Consider the following 17,248-nt stretch of genomic DNA (forward strand, 5'->3'; position numbering starts at 1 on the left):
TACTATTATATCCCCTGTGCAAGTCATTTGAACTCCCTGGGCATCAGCTTCTTCAGTGTTTAGATGAGAATATTAGTAGTGTTTGGTTGATGATGAAATTGCCAATATTCAACTATTTTTAGATCCACATATGGTAGTTTCCTATGGTTCAACCTAATAGCTACCTCATAGGGTTGTGGTGAGGTTCAGATGCATTAACATATGTACAGCACCTAATTTCATGCCTGATGCGTCATGTTTGTTCTTAATATTACGTGGCAGATCCTTTCTCCTCAGTCATTTTGGCCAAGAAAGAGCAGACATTTTGGCTCGCATGAGTTTGAATTGTTGAAAAATGTTGCCCACTCTACAAAAAGATCCATTTCCCAGAAGAATGTGATAATGCTATCTCTTAGGGCGGGGAGAGGATTCAAGAGGAGTAAACACTACCAGACTAGCACAGGGGAGAGGCGGTGCCATCACCAGATTAACCTCTGAGCCTGACCTCACCCATGGCTTAGCTCTCTGGTGCCCCCTGGTGTCTGTGAGTGAGAAATGGCTCACCTGGGCTGGCTGGCCTTCTGCCCTCACACTTCCACGCCAAGATTCAAAGCTTCTCTCCCTGCCTGGGTTGTGCAGGAAGAAGTCACTGTAGAGACCAGATAAGTCGCACAGAAAAGGTCTGTCCATGCATGAATATTTATCAAGAACTTGGGTGTAAAGCCTCGAATTGGATCCTATGAGGGCTTCAATGATATAGGGGGACACCATGGTCTGTTTTAAGGAAAATACGGGGTCATTAGAGAGTTGACATGGAGGCCTGGGAGACAGAAAAGCAGAGGTCCCTTGCAGTGAGGGATCAGCAGGCAGCGAGTGAAGCAGACTCTAAGCTCCAAAACCTGCAGAGGCTGCTAGCCTGGGGTAGGGAGGAAAGCATTCAAGAGAGGGTGGGGCTAGAACTGAGCTTGAGCTATGAAAGGGCGGGGAAGACACACTAGGCAGAGGAAATGAGTGTGACAAAGACATGGAGGTAAGACTGTGCAGGGAAAGAGAGGGGCCACGTGTAACCAGTCTGCTGGGATCCAGGGTCCAGGCGAGAGGGCCGTGGGAGGCCGAGATGGAAGGGGACTGCTGAGGAGCGCAGGTTTTATCTCACGTTGCAGAGAGGAGTCAGCGAAGATTTTGTTTTTGCAGCAAGGGAGTGTCTCTTGATCATGTGAGGCATTAAGAGATTAGCTCAGGAGAAACTGAGGCAGAGAACCCAGCAAGGAAGTGAGAACATAATTATGCAACAGCGATCTCCTTCACCACCTCACTAGGGTGCAGAGAGTTTCGGCCTCTTTATTAGTACAACCAGTTTTATGTTGGAGTTAACCTGGCGTGTGGGAGATCCAGGGCTAGGTTTTGTGCATGATTTCATTCATTCCTCACATTATTAACCTTAGGAGCCCCTGTCAGTAGGTGTGAAAAATGGGGGGGCACCCACATATTTAGTAAAGTTACAGTTAGTTGTCACCATTGCAGGCTGGGAGCCAAGATTTAGGATGCCTGATTTCCACGTGTGAGCCTCTGTGAGTCACCACCGTGGTTCTGGTGCTGGAGAGCAGCCACCTAGGGGTGGGGAGGGAGGGCTTTGCTGAAGGGAGGAGGGTACAGTCTACCAACCTGCCTTTTGTCCCATAGATAGTGCTGAAGTCACCCCACCTGTCCTCTCTGTGATGGGGGAAGCCACCCCAGTGAGCATCGAGCCGTAAGTGCAGCCCCGCCTCTGGCCCGTGGTGTGAGGGTGGCCAAGTGGGGTCCAGGCATTCAGGCAGGCCCTCGGAGGAGAGGAGGGCTCTGCAGGGCCTGCAGAGGGCTGAGCGGCCTCTCTGGGCTTTCTCTTCCTCGCCCTGCTTCTGTGTGGAAGTCACAGGAAAAGGAAGGGACCGGTTTGGTTTGCATTTGCCTCTGCAAATTAGAAGGGTAGTCGGAGAGACTCCTTCCCTGCCTGTAAGCCTGGAGCTCCTTCTTCCCTTCCCAACACCTGGGCCTTGCCTTTCTGGCAGCACTTGGTGCCGTTTGCCAGGTGTCCTCACAGAAGCCAGATTCCCTCATGCCCAGCTGAGGCCTTGCCATGCTCAGCCTCTGTCAGCTGCCCTCTGCATCTTCTCCCATCCCCCAGGGAGAAAGTCAGATTCTGCCGCCTGCCCCCCCACCCCACCCCAGCAAAGTGAGGCCTCACTCTCTGCCCTTTCCACCCCTGCAGACGGATCAATGTAGGCTCCCGGTTCCAAGCTGAAATCCCCTCCATGAGGGACCGTGCCCTGGCAGCTGCAGACCCCCACAAGGCCGACTTGGTGTGGCAGCCGTGGGAGAACCTAGAGAGCAGCCGGGAGAAGCAGAGGCAAGGTGAGAGGGCACTTGAGCCAGCAAGCAAAGATGGTCATGGGTAGGTGGGTGGGCTAGTCCTAGCCCCGCCCAGCCCAGCCTGCCCTGAAAGTGATTTCCTCTCCCTCCTTCCTCCCTCCCACAATGCAGTGGAAGACCTGCTGACAGCTGCCTGCTCCAGCATTTTCCCTGGAGCTGGCACCAACCAGGAGCTGGCCCTGCATTGCCTGCACGAGTCCAGGGGAGACATCCTGGTGAGACACCGCTCCCAGTGGAGGGAAGGGCCCGCAGGGAGGCTGGCCTGGATCCATTTCTGCTGCCCAGGAGCCAGCTGATTTGAAACAGGCTGGAGGGTCCAACCAAGATGGGATTGTAGGGGCTCAGCCCAAGGAAACCCTAGTTCTAAACTTTGCAGCACAGGGTGGTGCCATCCACCCCAGTCCCTGATTCTGGGTCACTGGGTCCCCACCTCAGAGCTGCACTGAGGGCCTTCTGCATCTGTGATTGCCTGAGGGGACCCTCTAAGTGTTGCCCACTGAGACCCTGCCAGGGCCCTGACTTTTCTTCACTCCCTTTTAAGGAAACGCTGAATAAGCTGCTACTGAAGAAGCCCCTGAGGCCCCACAACCACCCACTGGCAACTTATCACTACACAGGTAGGCCTGGTGGGGGGTGGGTCTAGAGCCTGGAGCCTCAAAGGGTCTCCCATCAGTGGGGCCCAGTTAGTGCTGAGTCACAGCCCTGGGTGGGAGAGATGGGGGGTGGGTAAGCCAAGAGCCAAAGTACTGACATCAAAGCTGGGTGGCTCTCAAGGAGCTTACTGTGCCCTGGAGAGGAAGACAGGAGGGCGTGGGCAGGTGGGAGCCAGCCAGGCAAGGAAGCCCAGGACTCAGTACAAGGCACAGGGATCGGGGGAGTCCATCCAAACTGGCATCAGGTACCTGGAACTTAGACAACCCCTGGAGTGCCATGTCCCGTTCTGGACCCTGTGCTGTAAGAGGGACATTGACCACTGGGCATCATCATAGCAGCTACTGTTAATCGATCCCTGTGCAGAGGTCCATGTCATCTGTGCCAGGCTGGGCACCAAGGGTTCCACATGCATGATCTCATTTAGTCTGCACAACTGGGGAGGTGGCTTCTATTATTAGTTCCCACTTCACAAGTAAGGAGAGTGAGGTTCAGGGTCAAGTGACAGGGCTAGTAAGTGGCAGAAGCAGTTTGTGGAGCCAGCTCTGACTGGATGGATCGCACACTTGTCTGCTGGTCAGAATCGCCCCCGTGATGCTCACAGTCCCATCCACCTCACTACCCCGGCTCCCTGTTTGCCCCACAGGCTCAGACCAGTGGAAGATGTCTGAGAGGAAGCTGTTCAACAAGGGCATTGCCATCTACAAGAAGGATTTCTTCCTGGTGCAGAAGCTGGTGAGCTGGAGCTCTGTTTCAGGGGCAAGTGAGGGCAGGAGCTGCCTGTAGGATTTGGGGTCCCCCTACCAGTGGGGGCTTGCAGCCGCTTACCAAGCCCTCTTCAGAAGCACTTAATTCAATGCACTAAGTAGCCTCAGAGAATTCTGTAAACAAAACAAGCAGGGGGGGAAATAAGGACTGCCCCACCCCTTCATTCTAAGCCCCCTTCCCTCCCTTGGATCGTGTGGCCACACCCTGGGTTCCTAATCCAGAGAGAGGCCTGAGTGGGTATCAGACTCAATGGCATCAAACTCGAAATAGTGGTGCCTGGCTGGCATGGCTCAGTGGTTGAATGTCGACCTATGAGCCAGGAGGTCTTGGTTCGATTCCCAGTCAGGGCACATGCCCGGGTTGTGGACTCGATCCCCAGTGCAGGAGGTGGCCAATCAATGATTCTCTCTCATCATTGATGTTTCTACCTCTCTCACCCTTCCTCTCTGAGATCAATAAAAATATATTTTAAAAAAACAAAACCTAGCCGGTTTGGCTCAGTGGATAGAGCATCGGCCTGTGGGCTGAAGGGTCCTGGGTTTGATTCTGGTCAAAGACATGTACCTTGGTTGCAGGTTCCCTGGCTCTGGTTGGGGTGTGTGCAGGAGGCAACCAATCAATGTGTCTCTCTCACATCAATGTTTCTCTCTGTGTCTCCCTCTCCCTTCCACTCCCTCTAAAAATCAATGGAAAAATATCCTCGGGTGAGGATTAACAACAAACAAAACAAAAAAAAACCCCACAACAACTTAAAATAGTGGCTTACCCAAGGGAGAGCAAGAAGGGAAGGAGGGGCTGCAGGCCGAGGTGAGCCATTCCCCAGGGGCGTGGAGCACTGGAAGGCCATAATTAGTATGTGGGAGGAGAGGTCACCCTGTGATAAGGGGAACTGAGAGCAACTAGTGACTGTAACTGAACTGGGTGGGGGCCTCTGCCCACGTCTTGTCAGACCCAGGGCTCCTTTCCAGTAACTCAGCTGGCCAGGTAGAGGAGGCTGGAGCCTAGTTGTCCTAGATCAGTGGTCGGCAAATTGCGGCTTGCGAGCCACAGGCAGCTCTTTGGCCCCTTGAGTGTGGCTCTTCCACAAAATACCACGGCCTGGGTGAGTCTGTTTTGAAGAAGTGGCGTTAGAAGAAGTTTAAGTTTTAAAAATTTGGCTCAAAAGAAATTTCAATCGTTGTACTGTTGATATTTGGCTCTGTTGACTAATGAGTTTGCCGACCACTGTCCTAGATTTATCTTGTCCTCCTCCTGTGTTCTTCTGGGGGACTAAAGTGCTTTGCTGATTTGCAGACTTGCATCTTCCCACCAGTCCCGTCTGGCAAAATCTGGGCTTCCAAGAACATGCTCTTTCCTCTTGGGATGGTAGATTGTGCCAAGGATGGCTCTGGGAACTAGACAAAGTGCTGATGAATTCTCCTACAAGGGCCCTGTTGTGAGGACAGACATCTGCTGGGTTCCTGATTGGGCAATATTTCCAGGAGCCCCTAATGCCTTAATGAAAAGAACAGACCAGTAGTCAAACAAATGATCAGAGAGAATTGGCAGTAAACGTGCAAACGGGATCTAATTAATAAAGTTGTGACTTGGCCATTCCTGTGAGATGGAGCATGTCTGTTTCTCCTCAGGCCCAGAGGACCCTCTCTGACTCCTGGGGCTCTGTGCCTAGGACCTCAGTGCTGCCCAGAAGTTGGCTGAGCAGTCTGAGAGCCTGGGGGAGTGGGAAGAGTCAGGGAAAACACCCTCTGTTTTCTGTGTGTGGGAAAGTAGCCCAGAAACTAAATCCAGTGGCCAAATAGATTTGTGAAACGGGAGGGCTAGGCCTTCAGAGCGTGGGAGGCCCTTGGAGATCATCTAGTCTCACCCCACTCGCTATTTACACATGAAGAGACGTGTCTAAGGCCACGCAGCTATTTAGTGGCAGAGTTAGGAACAAGGTTTGGGAATCCTGCTTCCTTTTCAGGTTTTCCCGGGCTTACTAGCCTCCCTTGATAATTTGACATTCCTCTGTCCTCGCTTGTCAGTCGCTGCTCCCTGGAGAGGAAAGGAAGGGAGAAAGAAGAGGGGGCAGGGAGAGAGAGATAAATATATCAATGTGAGAGAGATACATTGATCGGCTGTCTCCTGCACACGACCCAACCAGGGATTGGACCTGCAACCTGGGTATGTGCCCTGACTGGGAATTGAACCTACCACCGTTGGGTGTACGGAATGACACTCCGACCAGCTGAGCCACACGTGTCAGAGCCAGACTTTTTCCCCTTTAACTTTTTATTTTGAAAAAGTTCAAACTTATAGGAAAATTGAAAGAATAGTATAATGAACACCTATATACCCCTCACTTAGATATACCAGTTGTTAACATTTGCCACATTTGCTTTCTGTCTATATATAAACTTAAGCACCTATTCTCTCTCTGTGTTTTAATTAATAATTAAAAGTAAGTTACAGACATCATGACACTTGACCCAAATGTTATCTGAAAACAAGGACATTGTCCCGTAAAACCACAGTAGCATTATCATCAGAGAAACTTAAACTGATAAATAATATGCTCTAATAGGCAATCCACATTCAGGTCTCCCCAGTGGCTCCATGTTGTACTATTTAGCTTTTCAGAGAAGTAGTGCTGAATCTTGGTTTCGTTGAATTTGTCAGTGGTTTGTCAGAGCAGGTGTTAGAGACATGCTTATTATTGGGGGGTTGATTGAGTTTAGTGTTTGCTAAGTTTAAGGGGAGACATGAGGAAGGCTGGTGTATCCCCAGGCAGGTGAGCTGAACCAGGAACTCTGACCTCATTTTCGTTTCAAACCAGATCCAGACCAAGACTGTGGCCCAGTGTGTGGAGTTCTACTACACCTACAAGAAGCAGGTGAAAATTGGCCGCAATGGGACGCTCACCTTCGGGGATGTGGATACGAGTGACGATAAGTCAGTCCAGGAAGAGGTTGAAGTGGATATTAAGGTGATTCCCTTTCCATCCTCAGCTGCTGAGAGCCAGGGCTGGGTCTGGGTCCGAGGCAAGCCCTCCAGGAGTCCCTGGAGGGCAGAGAGAGGAAGGCAGTGTCCCTGATAACCCCAAGTTATTGATGTCCTTGGGGTTATCAGGGACACTGCCGTGGGCCTTGGGGATCCCCTCTGTGTTGACGTAGTAATCATACCCTGTGTTGATACAGTACTTGGGGGAAATTTCCCACAGTATTTGCACCAGCGTCAATTTATTGTCCCCTCATAGCAGACCTCTAACACTGTTTCCCAAACTTTAGCCATTTTTGTATCACCTTTATGAGTTCCGCTATTCCTGCATCCTACCATATGTTATCATTACTATTTCTGTCATTTCCACATACCACTTGTGCTATTCATATTTTTAAATCAACTCATTTTTACTCTAAAGGGAAGTTTTATATCACAATCATACATAGAAAACAAGTACTGCTTGGCATACACAGTTCTAGTAAAAATAAATACAGTGTATGAAAGTCAAACAGTGTTATTAAATTCCAGCTAGATGCTATTATCTGCCAAGGCCTGACCTCTCTCAAAGTCTGGAAAAGTACAAAAGACACATTAACACGAACTGCAGGCTTTCTCCTTAACATAATCAGGATTGAAAAGAGAATATTAATTCTGTTTTCGTGTATCCACCTAAAGTCATTTTTTGGGCTATAAGCCGACACTTGGTGACATGCTGCTCTAAAATGGGGCGTGGTTCGGTCCCCATTCTGCAGGTGGGAAGGGAGTGGAGATACAGAAAGCGTTACAAGGTAGTTGAGGATGGAGCTCAAGTTGCTGCCTGGCTCCACCAGACCACCCTGCCCAAGGATGTGTCCCTGAGCACATCCAGGAAGATAGGTGGCCTATGGGGAGGGCCTGGCATGCTCCCTCCCTGCCCCTCGATCCATTTCAAGTGCTCGGTCTCATCCTGAAGGTTCCCAGGGCTCAAAGCTCGCTCTTTGCCAGGCAGACTAGGTGAGGGAGGGTGTAGAGTCAGCACAGGAGGCCAGGCCAGGACTAGCAGGGACAAGTGAGCCCTGGCTGGGTCAGAATCCGTGCACAATGGCTGCATGACTGAGCTCTGGGGTCACTGCCCCTGTTCTTGTCCCCCATAGACTTCCCAGAAGTTCCCCAGGGTGCCTGCTCCCAGAAGAGAGTCCCCAAGTGAAGAGAGGCTGGAGCCCAAGAGGGAAGTAAAGGAGACCAGGAAGGAGGGGGAGGAGGAGGTGCCAGAGATCCAAGAGAAGGGGGAGCAGGAAGAGGGGCGAGAGAGAAGCCGGCGGGCAGCGGCTGTCAAAGCCACACAGACACTACAGGCCAATGAGTCGGTAAGTGTGACCTCCAATGGGGGAGCCCAGGGCCAGGAGAAGGGCCCGAGGGGGTGGGAGGGAAGGCAGAGCAGGAACATGACTAGGATTGTCATCATCATAATAGCAGGAAATGTATTCAGTGCCTGATGCTGTTAACTCATTTAATCCTCATAACCCTATGTGGTAGGTACTGCCATTCTTCCCATTTCACAGGTGAGGAAATTGAGGCCCAAGATCAGAGAGCTAGTAGGCAGCCTGACTCCAGAGGCTGCCATTAAATTTTACACTCTACCGCTTTTGTCTCTGAGACTCAGGGAGCAAGGTTTTATGAAAACCCGGAAGGTGTGTGGGACATGGGGGAAGCATTCGTGAAGTGTAGCTCAGGCAGGACTCCCCTAAGAGAGCTGTGTCCCTAACAAAAATGTCTGAAACTGAGCTGAGGTCACAGGCGTAATGATAATGGCCCCTCTCCCGTGTTCTCTGAAACTGAGCTGAGGTCATAGGCAGAATAATAATGGCCCCTCACCCATGCTCTCTGCAAAGTGCTGTCCTGTCCATGATCTCATTAATTCTGCACCCGAACCCCATAAAGTGTGAACCCTCACTTGTCAGATGGAGAAAACTGGGCTCAGAGGTACTAGTGACTTGCCTGAGGTTCCACCCCAGATCCTAGTGCAGTGCTCTGTCTACCACATCGCAGGCCAAGAAGCAAGACCTACCGGCCAGAGCTGTTCTTGCCAGGGAGGGGTCCCCCGAGAGAGGGTAGGGATGGGAAGAGTCTGTTGGGGAACTACTCTGAGAGTTTTTTATTTTGGTGTTGTACACTTACGCCTGCAGGAAAGCCCCCCACAAACTGTAGACACACAGCTGTTTGTTTTCTTTTTTTTGTCTTGGCTGTGCTCCTTCTCTAAGAGCTGTGCTCTGTGTCCAGGCTCAAGGGAATTCTGCTGACTTTTGTCAACATTTTCCTGTAGGGTCAACCCAGTGCACATACTTCTGATGGCCATCTGGGGCTCCCCTAGCCCCTGAGTACATGCCCTGAGCACCCCTCTCCAGGTCAGCACAAGGTGTCCTCTGCTCTCTGGCACGTGCCTGGCCTTTGCCATGGTGGCTCGTGGTGTCATGAGCTAGATGCCGGCCCATCTTCCCCTTGCACTGGACTGCACTCTCCGAGGAGGGCTCCTGTCGGTCACCTCTGCATCCCCAGCACCTGTGCATCACGTGGCCTTGAATCTCACTTATGGAATAAAGTCATGAATGGACTAAATGACTGAAACATGACAACGTGTGTCATTAATTGAGACACCAAGTCCCGTCAGATACATAGGGAAGTCCTAGGGCAGCTAGGGCTGTCCCACGATTACTGTAGCAGCAACTTTGTAAAGACAGAGTTGGCCAAAGATGGAACGGGTTGCTGGAAAGGCAGTGAGTGCCTTGTCACTGGAAGGATTCAAGAGACAGCCAGGGCAGGAGTGTCTGGCCTCTAGAGCCCTCTGTTCCCTAAAACGCCAGAATTCGGGATCGTGTCTTCCCCAAATCTCTCAACGCCTCCTTGTTTGATTCTCTCCAGGCCAATGACATCCTCATCCTCCGAAGCCATGAGCCCAACGCCCCTGGGTCTGCTGGTGGCCAGGCCTCAGAGAAGCCGAGGGAGGGGCCAGGGAAGCCACGAAGGGCGCTGCCTTTTGCAGAGAAGAAGAAAAAAACAGAGACATTTAATAAGACCCAGAATCAGGAGAACACGTTCCCTTGTAAAAAATGTGGCCGGTAAGATGTGTCTCCATGGGGACCGGGGAGGGAGGGTGTTGGTGGTTGGTAGGCGGATAGTAGGCGGGCAGAAGGAGGAGGAGGTAGTCTGAGCTTTCGCCTTGTCTTCTGATTGGCTCAGAGGGTTTCTAGGGCTGTGGTGTCACTCAGCAGAAGAGGGATGATGGCACTGAATTAGGAACTCGTCTCTGCTCTAGTTGGAGGGTGGGGGTAGGCCAAGAGGCATTCAACAACTCAGGAAGAGTCAGGGACACACAGCCCGCCCCCCCCACACACACACACATACACACTCTAGCCTGGTGGCCCAGGGGGTGGGGACAGACCTCTCATTGAGCCCCTCTTGCCTGGCTGCAGGGTGTTCTACAAGGTGAAGAGCCGCAGTGCCCACATGAAGAGCCACGCAGAGCAGGAGAAGAAGGCTGCAGCTCTGAGGCAGAGGGAGAAAGAGGCTGCGGCTGCTGCGGCCGAGGCCGCTGCCTCCCCCCACCAGACGGAAAGCGCTGGGGAGAGGGGCTGAGGCCCAAGGCCGCCTGGAGACCCAGGACTGGCCCCTCAGCCTGGGCGCCCGGCTCTCCCTGCACCAGCCTTGTCAAAGCACCGCAGGCGCCCAGGAACTTACAGAGGGATAGAGGAGAAATCACGTGGACTTTTCTCCGAAAAACAAATAAGACGATAAAATAAACAGCTCTTTTATTTATAAAGGCCCCAGGAGCAGTGTTAAGGGCTGCAGGATCCAGTTCTCTGTGCATTCGGTCTGTCAGAAGTTGTCCTCGTTTTCCTGGAACTTTGAGCGTCCCTGCTTGCTGGGGCTGCCGTCCGGGAGGGGCTCCAGCCATTGCCACTGGTGCCTCTCACACTGGGACCCCTGCTGCTGCGCAGTCTCTTTCCTTCCTCTTCCCCTGCTCCCCTTGGTCACCATGGAGAACCAAGCACAAGTTTGCCCCCAATGTAGCATTTTTCCTCCCCTCCAGAGGACCTCAAAGGCCCTCCCCTAAGCCCTGGAAAAAGGGAGCTCACCCCTGCACTCCGTGTCCAGGCCTAAGCTGCTCCAGCGCCCCTGTCCTCACAGAGGCCTCTCTCTTTGCTAGCAGCCTGCTGGGGCTGGAAAGTTTTCTCAAATGTTTGGGAAAGGCCCATGTTCCTGTCCAAGCTCTCCGCCTGCTGGAGGAAAGGGAACTGTGAGGAGGGAAGCTGCAGGGCTAGGCCTGAGGGCACCTTAGATAAGCCTTGGCTCTTCTGCTTCCCATCTTTTTTGCCAAATACCTTTGGGCCCTAGAGACTAAGGGAGCTTAGCCCAGGCCCAGCCTGCCCCTCCTTGGCGCAAGTTTCCTGCTTGCCTCAGTCCTGACCTTGGCAGCTGCCACCTAACCCCACCCCACCTGGTCTAGTGCTGATAGCCACAGCCCAGCCCCCAGTCCTGCCTGTTGGAGATTTCTGGATCCTTCCCTGGGAGGGGGAGGTCTCCTAACCAGATTGGACAGGAGCCTTCATTCCTTGACTTGTGTCATTTGGGAGCTATTTATTTATTCTTAATATTTAATTTTTAACATCCTCTCAGGGACCAGGGGCCGCCTGCTTTCCAGAGGCCCAAGTGCATTTATCCCAAAACAAGGCACCTTCTTGGCATCCGCCCCACCCACCCTGTTCCCCAGACCCTAATGCCCCTCCCTCACCACATTGCTCTGGAAGCTCTTGCCAATAGGAACGATAGTACCTGCTGAGAGAGGGTGGGCAGGTGGGAGGTGTCACACCTAGAGGAGCAGGAGCAAGGGGATCAAAGGCAGTTCTTGTTGCTACCTCTGCTCTAGCTGTACTTTCAAATTGCCTGAGAGGAGTGACTGGAAGCCAGAATTCTGGTTTGTTTCTGGCTTCTCGAAGAAGCCATATTTGGCACGGAGTCACTAATGAAAGGACTGGAAGATTCTGGAGGCCCCTTCCCTCGCCAGTCCCACAGGAGGGCTGAGTTATTTTTCTGATCTTGTCGCTCAACTTTCATTGTATAAAAGAAGTTCAAAGTGAATGCAAGTCAACGGCAGGCCAACGTGTTAGGAAGGAGCCACAAAGCATTCTGCTACTCATGAGATGGCCGAAAGGCATCGTGTTGGTCGCTGGGGGTAGGGAGAACGTTTTTGTTCCTAAACTATGCACTATCAGGTATTTTTCAGCATTCATGCACTAATATGGTTCTACAAGATCCCAGCTACAGGAGCAACAAAATTCTCCCCCCAGACTCCTGGACAATTACCTAGATTTCCAACTTCCCAGTTAATTTCCTCCATAAGCTTCTACAAACTCAGTATCCCAAGATTGCAAAAATCTGGTATACCCTCCAGAAACAGGAAGGTAGCAAATTCAGTCTCTCTTCTAAATCACTTGTGTAATATGAGTGCCTTCGCAGCTTTGCCCCAAAGTGCTACTTATGTTTCCCAAGGTTTTTTCTATTTAAATTGTATTTTGTTTCAGGCCCCTTTATGGACATGCTGTAACAAATCTCCTTTGTCTAGAGTGATTCTCCTTTTTCTAAACTCATGGAGACAAGACCAGGTGAATGTAGGTGGAGAAAACAAAAATGGTACCTCTCTGTATTAATCCCACCAGAACATGGCATTTTAGAAGGAAGGGTTCACGCTCCAGGATAGATTTATATCTAGAATGCATTGTAAAAGTGAAAATGTTTAGAGGGCAGATGCAATTGTGGCATGTGACCTGCCAATGAAGTAGGTGTAGCCATAGAAGCTGGCATAAGTATATGTCCTTTATGGTGCTTTCTCCCTGTGAACACATTAGGCTCATCTTTAGTTTTTCTTTTCTTTTTTTTCTTCTACTCAGAGCTCTTTGCTTTAAGAAGTTAAAAATGACGAACACCTCCAGCTTTATAATGCCCTCCCACACCGTCTCACAGAGCCATCTCCCCGCCTCCATCTGCATTCAGCAAGGGCATGAAACTAACCTAGTGCCTGTATTCCAGACCATTTCTGAGGTCTCTTACCCACCTGAGGAGACAGTGCTTTGGAACTGTCCTCCATGCCTTCAGCAGCCCCCTTCCCAGCGAAGGTACACACCCATCCCTCCTGCCACCCCACCTCTACCCCTGGCACAGAGGTCGTGTGCTGCTTATGTCTAAAGGGATCCCCTATATTTAACTGCCTCAGTGACCTAACCTCTTTCTTCTCATGTGCCAGAGGTTAAGATGAAGGAGGACTACAACATATACTCAAGCCCGAACTGTTTAAATATGCTTTCACTGGGGCTTACTGTTCTTGGATGGTATTTATTACCAGACTGGCAAAGCCTAACTCCTTAGGTTTACAGGAAGTATGCATACTTTTATAAAACAATTGTATGTCCTCCTCTCTTTTGCTGTGTTGATCTTTGCCTCTAATAATTTGCAGCTGTTTCACCTTTTTTCTCATTTGTCTCTCAGTTGAAGGCCTTGTTGGAGGGAACAGCACAGGAACAGCCTTGACAGTCTGTAATTATTGTATAAATATTTTAATAGCATATAAATAACTATATTCCTTTTATTTTGAAAAAAATGATCAGACACTGCCTTTTGTGTGTTTGCTGCCTGTGGCACCCTTTTTTAAAATGACTGTTACATATTAAAATAGTGTACATATATATAAATATTACCTCTTTTGCTGTACAGTTGTGATAGACCAGACTGAAGATTTTATTTTTTGTGTGCTTTTTATAAAAAAAAATTAATACACTAAAGAAAATCTTGCTGATGTGATTGTAATGTATCTATGTAACTTATTTACTTTTGAATGTTCTTCTGTATCTTTAAACCTTTTATTAAATAAGGTTTTAAAAATTTAGAGTTGAATGCTGTGTTCTTTAGGGGAGATTTTCACCATCTGGGATTGACGTAAGTAGGCCTTGTTTTGCTTGCGGGGGATTATTGGACATTTTTGAACCACAAGGATTCTCTTTTATCACCTATTGTCAATGATGTCAGAACTGGGGAAATGAACACACCAGCATTTTCCTGGCTATAAAGATTACTGAATATAAATCTTTTTACAAAATTTTCGAGCTATCTCAATTCACTGCAAAAACATGTAAATGGCATTCTTCCAAATTTTAGTTTCATTTGGATGAAATATGGAGGGTGGAGAATGCGATCAGGTGGCCTAAGGAAGCCCCTGTGGCTGAAGAGGGTGTTTTCATGTTGAAGCAGCCACAGTAGACACGTCTGTCTTGACGGACGCATTTTCAACAGTATCTTAAATCCACTGTATTATCTTTTAAACGCGGTGCTTTGTTTTTAAAAAAATCTGGAAAATATGGAAAAAGAAATGAGCCATCAGAGAAACCAGAGCCCCTGGCTGTCACCATAGCAACCGCTGGACACTCCCTCCCCCCACCCCCGGGGGCTGCGGGAGCGCGCGGAGCTCCGGTCCCCTTAGCGGCTGTTGCCATGACTACACTGGCGCTGAGTGGGCCGCGGGGCGGGGCGCGCGGAAGCCACGCTCTGGGCAGGCCCCACCCTCCACTGCGGCAGTAACTGCTCGGCTGGCTGCGGGGCGGACCACCCGGCAGCCGCAGCCGCTGCCTCTGTGCGCCAGCTCGCCGCAGCCCGCCTAACCCGCCACAACTGTCGCTGCCCGCGCTTCGCCGCGTGTGTCTTCGGACCGCGGCCGCCCTCGCCGCCCAGTGGACTCCCTGCACCCGCGAAGAAGCTCCTAGCGGACTGACCCTGCCGCCGCTGCTGCTGCGACCTCAGGACTAACAGTAACTCCCTCCAGGGGCGGCACGGCCCTCGCCGGCTAAGCAGCCACCCCTAGGCCGCCCGAACGCCCGGCTCCGACCGCGAAAGCCGGATCGACTCTAGGAGCAGCGACTGTCCAGCGCCCGGAGGCGGAGAGGAGGCGGCCACGCCCCACCACCGCACCCGGCGGCTCTCAAGCTGGGCGGCTCCTGCCCTCGCCACCGCCCTCGCTCCGAGCCCTCCGCGCCACGAGGCCGGACCGCGCCTGCAGGTAGAGGACCCCGGCCGCGGACCCTGAGGAGGCGCAAGATGGCGGCATCCGCGTGACTGCGGGACCGAGCATTCCCGACGCTCCGCTCCGAGGACTCGCCGGCCAACTGCCTGGGGCAGCGCGGGGACGACTGCGGAACTGGTGCCGGTTGTTAACTGTTGTTGCGTAAAGCTTGCCTCCCTCGGGCATATTTGGGGGGAGTGTCTGCCGTTGTCCTCAGCCCTAGGGCACAGGGAGCCGGTCTAACCCGTGTCTGTAGAATTGGGCCCTAGATAGTTGGGAAGATGGCGATGACACTGTTGGAAGACTGGTGCAGGGGGATGGATGTGAACTCCCAGAGAGCCCTGCTGGTCTGGGGGATCCCAGTGAACTGTGATGAGGCTGAAATCGAAGAGACCCTCCAGGCTGCGATGCCCCAGGTGCCCTATCGAGTGCTGGGGAGGATGTTCTGGAGGGAAGAGAATGCGAAAGCAGCCTTGTTAGAGCTCACGGGCGCTGTGGATTACGCGGCCATCCCCAGGGAGATGCCGGGTAAAGGCGGGGTCTGGAAAGTGGTCTTTAAGCCCCCGACTTCCGATGCTGAATTTTTAGAAAGGTTGCACCTCTTCCTAGCGAGAGAGGGGTGGACCGTGCAAGATGTTGCCCGTGTCCTTGGATTTCAGACCCCGGCTCCGGCCCCGGGCCCAGATATGCCAGCAGAGATGCTAAACTATATTTTGGATAATGTTATTCAGCCTCTTGTTGAGTCCATTTGGTACAAGAAGCTGACGGTGTTCTCGGGGCGGGACATCCCGGGGCCTGGGGAGGAGACCTTTGATTCCTGGCTGGAGCACACTAATGAGGTCATTGGGGAGTGGCAGGTGTCTGACATAGAAAAGAGGCGGCGGTTGATGGAGAGCCTCAGAGGCCCTGCCGCTGATGTCATCCGCATCCTCAAAACCAACAATCCTGCGATAACTACCGCCGAATGCCTGAAGGCGCTTGAGCAGGTGTTTGGGAGCGTCGAGAGTTCTAGGGATGCGCAGGTCAGATTTCTGAACACGTACCAGAACCCAGGAGAAAAGTTATCGGCTTATGTCATTCGTCTGGAGCCTCTGCTGCAGAAGGTGGTGGAGAAGGGGGCCATAGATAAAGATAACGTGAACCAGGCCCGCCTGGAGCAGGTCATTGCCGGAGCCAACCACAGCGGGGCCATTCGAAGGCAGCTATGGCTGACCGGGGCTGCGGAAGGGCCGGCTCCTAACCTCTTTCAGTTGCTGGTGCAGATCCGCGAGGAAGAGGCCAAGGAGGAGGAGGAGGAGGCTGAGGCTGCCCTCCTGCAGTTAGGCCTGGAGGGGCACTTCTGAGACCCGGGAAATGGAGTTTTAGTGTAGACCTAGATAACAGCTTCTTTGTGCTGTCTTATAGGTGTGTCTCTTAGTCAAGTCCTGTTTTTTGGGGGAAGTCAGGCCTGCATATTCATGTAACATTAGTAAAATTGTGCAAGGGACCCTGAGCTGCTACAAGTGTCATGCTAGCATGCTAAAATGCCTGGTAAAGGCTTGGACACAGGTGCTCAGTGCAAGCTGTCATCTTGACATCATCAGTTGTGAAAAATGTGAAACTTGTGAGACTTCTCATCAAGATACCTAAATGTGAAATTGCATGTTCAGTTGTTTAGTTCAGAGCCTGGCTAACACAAGAAGTGTTCAGTAAAAATATGAACTGTTGTTGTTAATAACGTGAATCGTTTTTCTGTTTACTGCAAATTGTTCCTGATTTATATTGATGGGAAGAAATGTGAATTAGATATTCTTAGTAATATTCAACTTTACAGTGCTAATTTCTTATTTTTCATCTGTAAACATCAGGATCAGTTTAATTGGAAAGTATCCTGAGACTACAAAATAGGGTATTAGAAAAGTACAATTATAGAGCTGTGTAAATTAAAATTTTCACTGTACAAGATATAAATCGCATGGGGAGGTTAATATGAACCAGTTACAGTATCCATTCCCCATTTCACATCTTTGTCATTGATTTGTATTTCTCTTTACTTGTGCTGGTTCTAAGTGTTCTAAGTTTGAAGTTATCAAATAAATGTATACAAATAAAAATATTTTTAAAATTCTAGTCTCATTTTCTGACATGTATAAAAAAATTTTCAGTGTAATTAAGATCTGTATCTTTTCTTAGACTTCAAGTCACTAAAGAAAATCAAACCTCAAATAAATATTAACTTACTCTAAAATGTTAGGAAATCCAGAAATGGGGTTTAGGAGGTTATCGAGCATTTTTTCCTCCCCTTTTAAGTTCTTTTCAGCTACAAGTGTTTGTTTTACTGCGGGGATAACTCACACCTGTGTAAAATGAATGCTTCGGTTTTACAGCAGCCATTTTATA

At 50.8% G+C, this 17,248-nt stretch overlaps 2 protein-coding genes across 3 annotated transcripts in view; both read left to right on the forward strand.

The window, feature by feature from the left end:
* Positions 1 to 13,700, forward strand: part of MIDEAS (mitotic deacetylase associated SANT domain protein) — a 68,717-nt gene extending 55,017 nt beyond the window's left edge. Inside the window, exons 5-13 of one of the 2 annotated variants that reach the window (XM_080668230.1) lie at positions 1,663 to 1,729; positions 2,228 to 2,370; positions 2,500 to 2,603; positions 2,930 to 3,005; positions 3,686 to 3,774; positions 6,623 to 6,772; positions 7,920 to 8,132; positions 9,685 to 9,881; positions 10,236 to 13,700. In XM_080668230.1, the coding sequence (XP_080524356.1) occupies positions 1,663 to 1,729; positions 2,228 to 2,370; positions 2,500 to 2,603; positions 2,930 to 3,005; positions 3,686 to 3,774; positions 6,623 to 6,772; positions 7,920 to 8,132; positions 9,685 to 9,881; positions 10,236 to 10,398 (1,202 nt within the window). In that variant the 3' untranslated portion in view covers positions 10,399 to 13,700. The remainder of the gene's footprint in view (positions 1 to 1,662; positions 1,730 to 2,227; positions 2,371 to 2,499; positions 2,604 to 2,929; positions 3,006 to 3,685; positions 3,775 to 6,622; positions 6,773 to 7,919; positions 8,133 to 9,684; positions 9,882 to 10,235) is intronic. The other variant, XM_080668231.1, reaches the window with a different exon arrangement.
* A 1,450-nt stretch (positions 13,701 to 15,150) lies between these two features.
* PNMA1 (PNMA family member 1) lies at positions 15,151 to 16,212 on the forward strand (the record flags this gene model as incomplete). The annotated part of the gene is made up of 1 exon (XM_080683830.1): positions 15,151 to 16,212. The coding sequence occupies one exon, from the start codon at positions 15,151 to 15,153 to the stop codon at positions 16,210 to 16,212; it is 1,062 nt and encodes a 353-aa protein (XP_080539956.1).
* Positions 16,213 to 17,248: the final 1,036 nt, after the last annotated feature.

Source organism: Plecotus auritus, assembly GCF_963455305.1.
Source record: "Plecotus auritus genome assembly, chromosome: 1".
Taxonomy (NCBI): Eukaryota; Metazoa; Chordata; class Mammalia; order Chiroptera; family Vespertilionidae; genus Plecotus; species Plecotus auritus.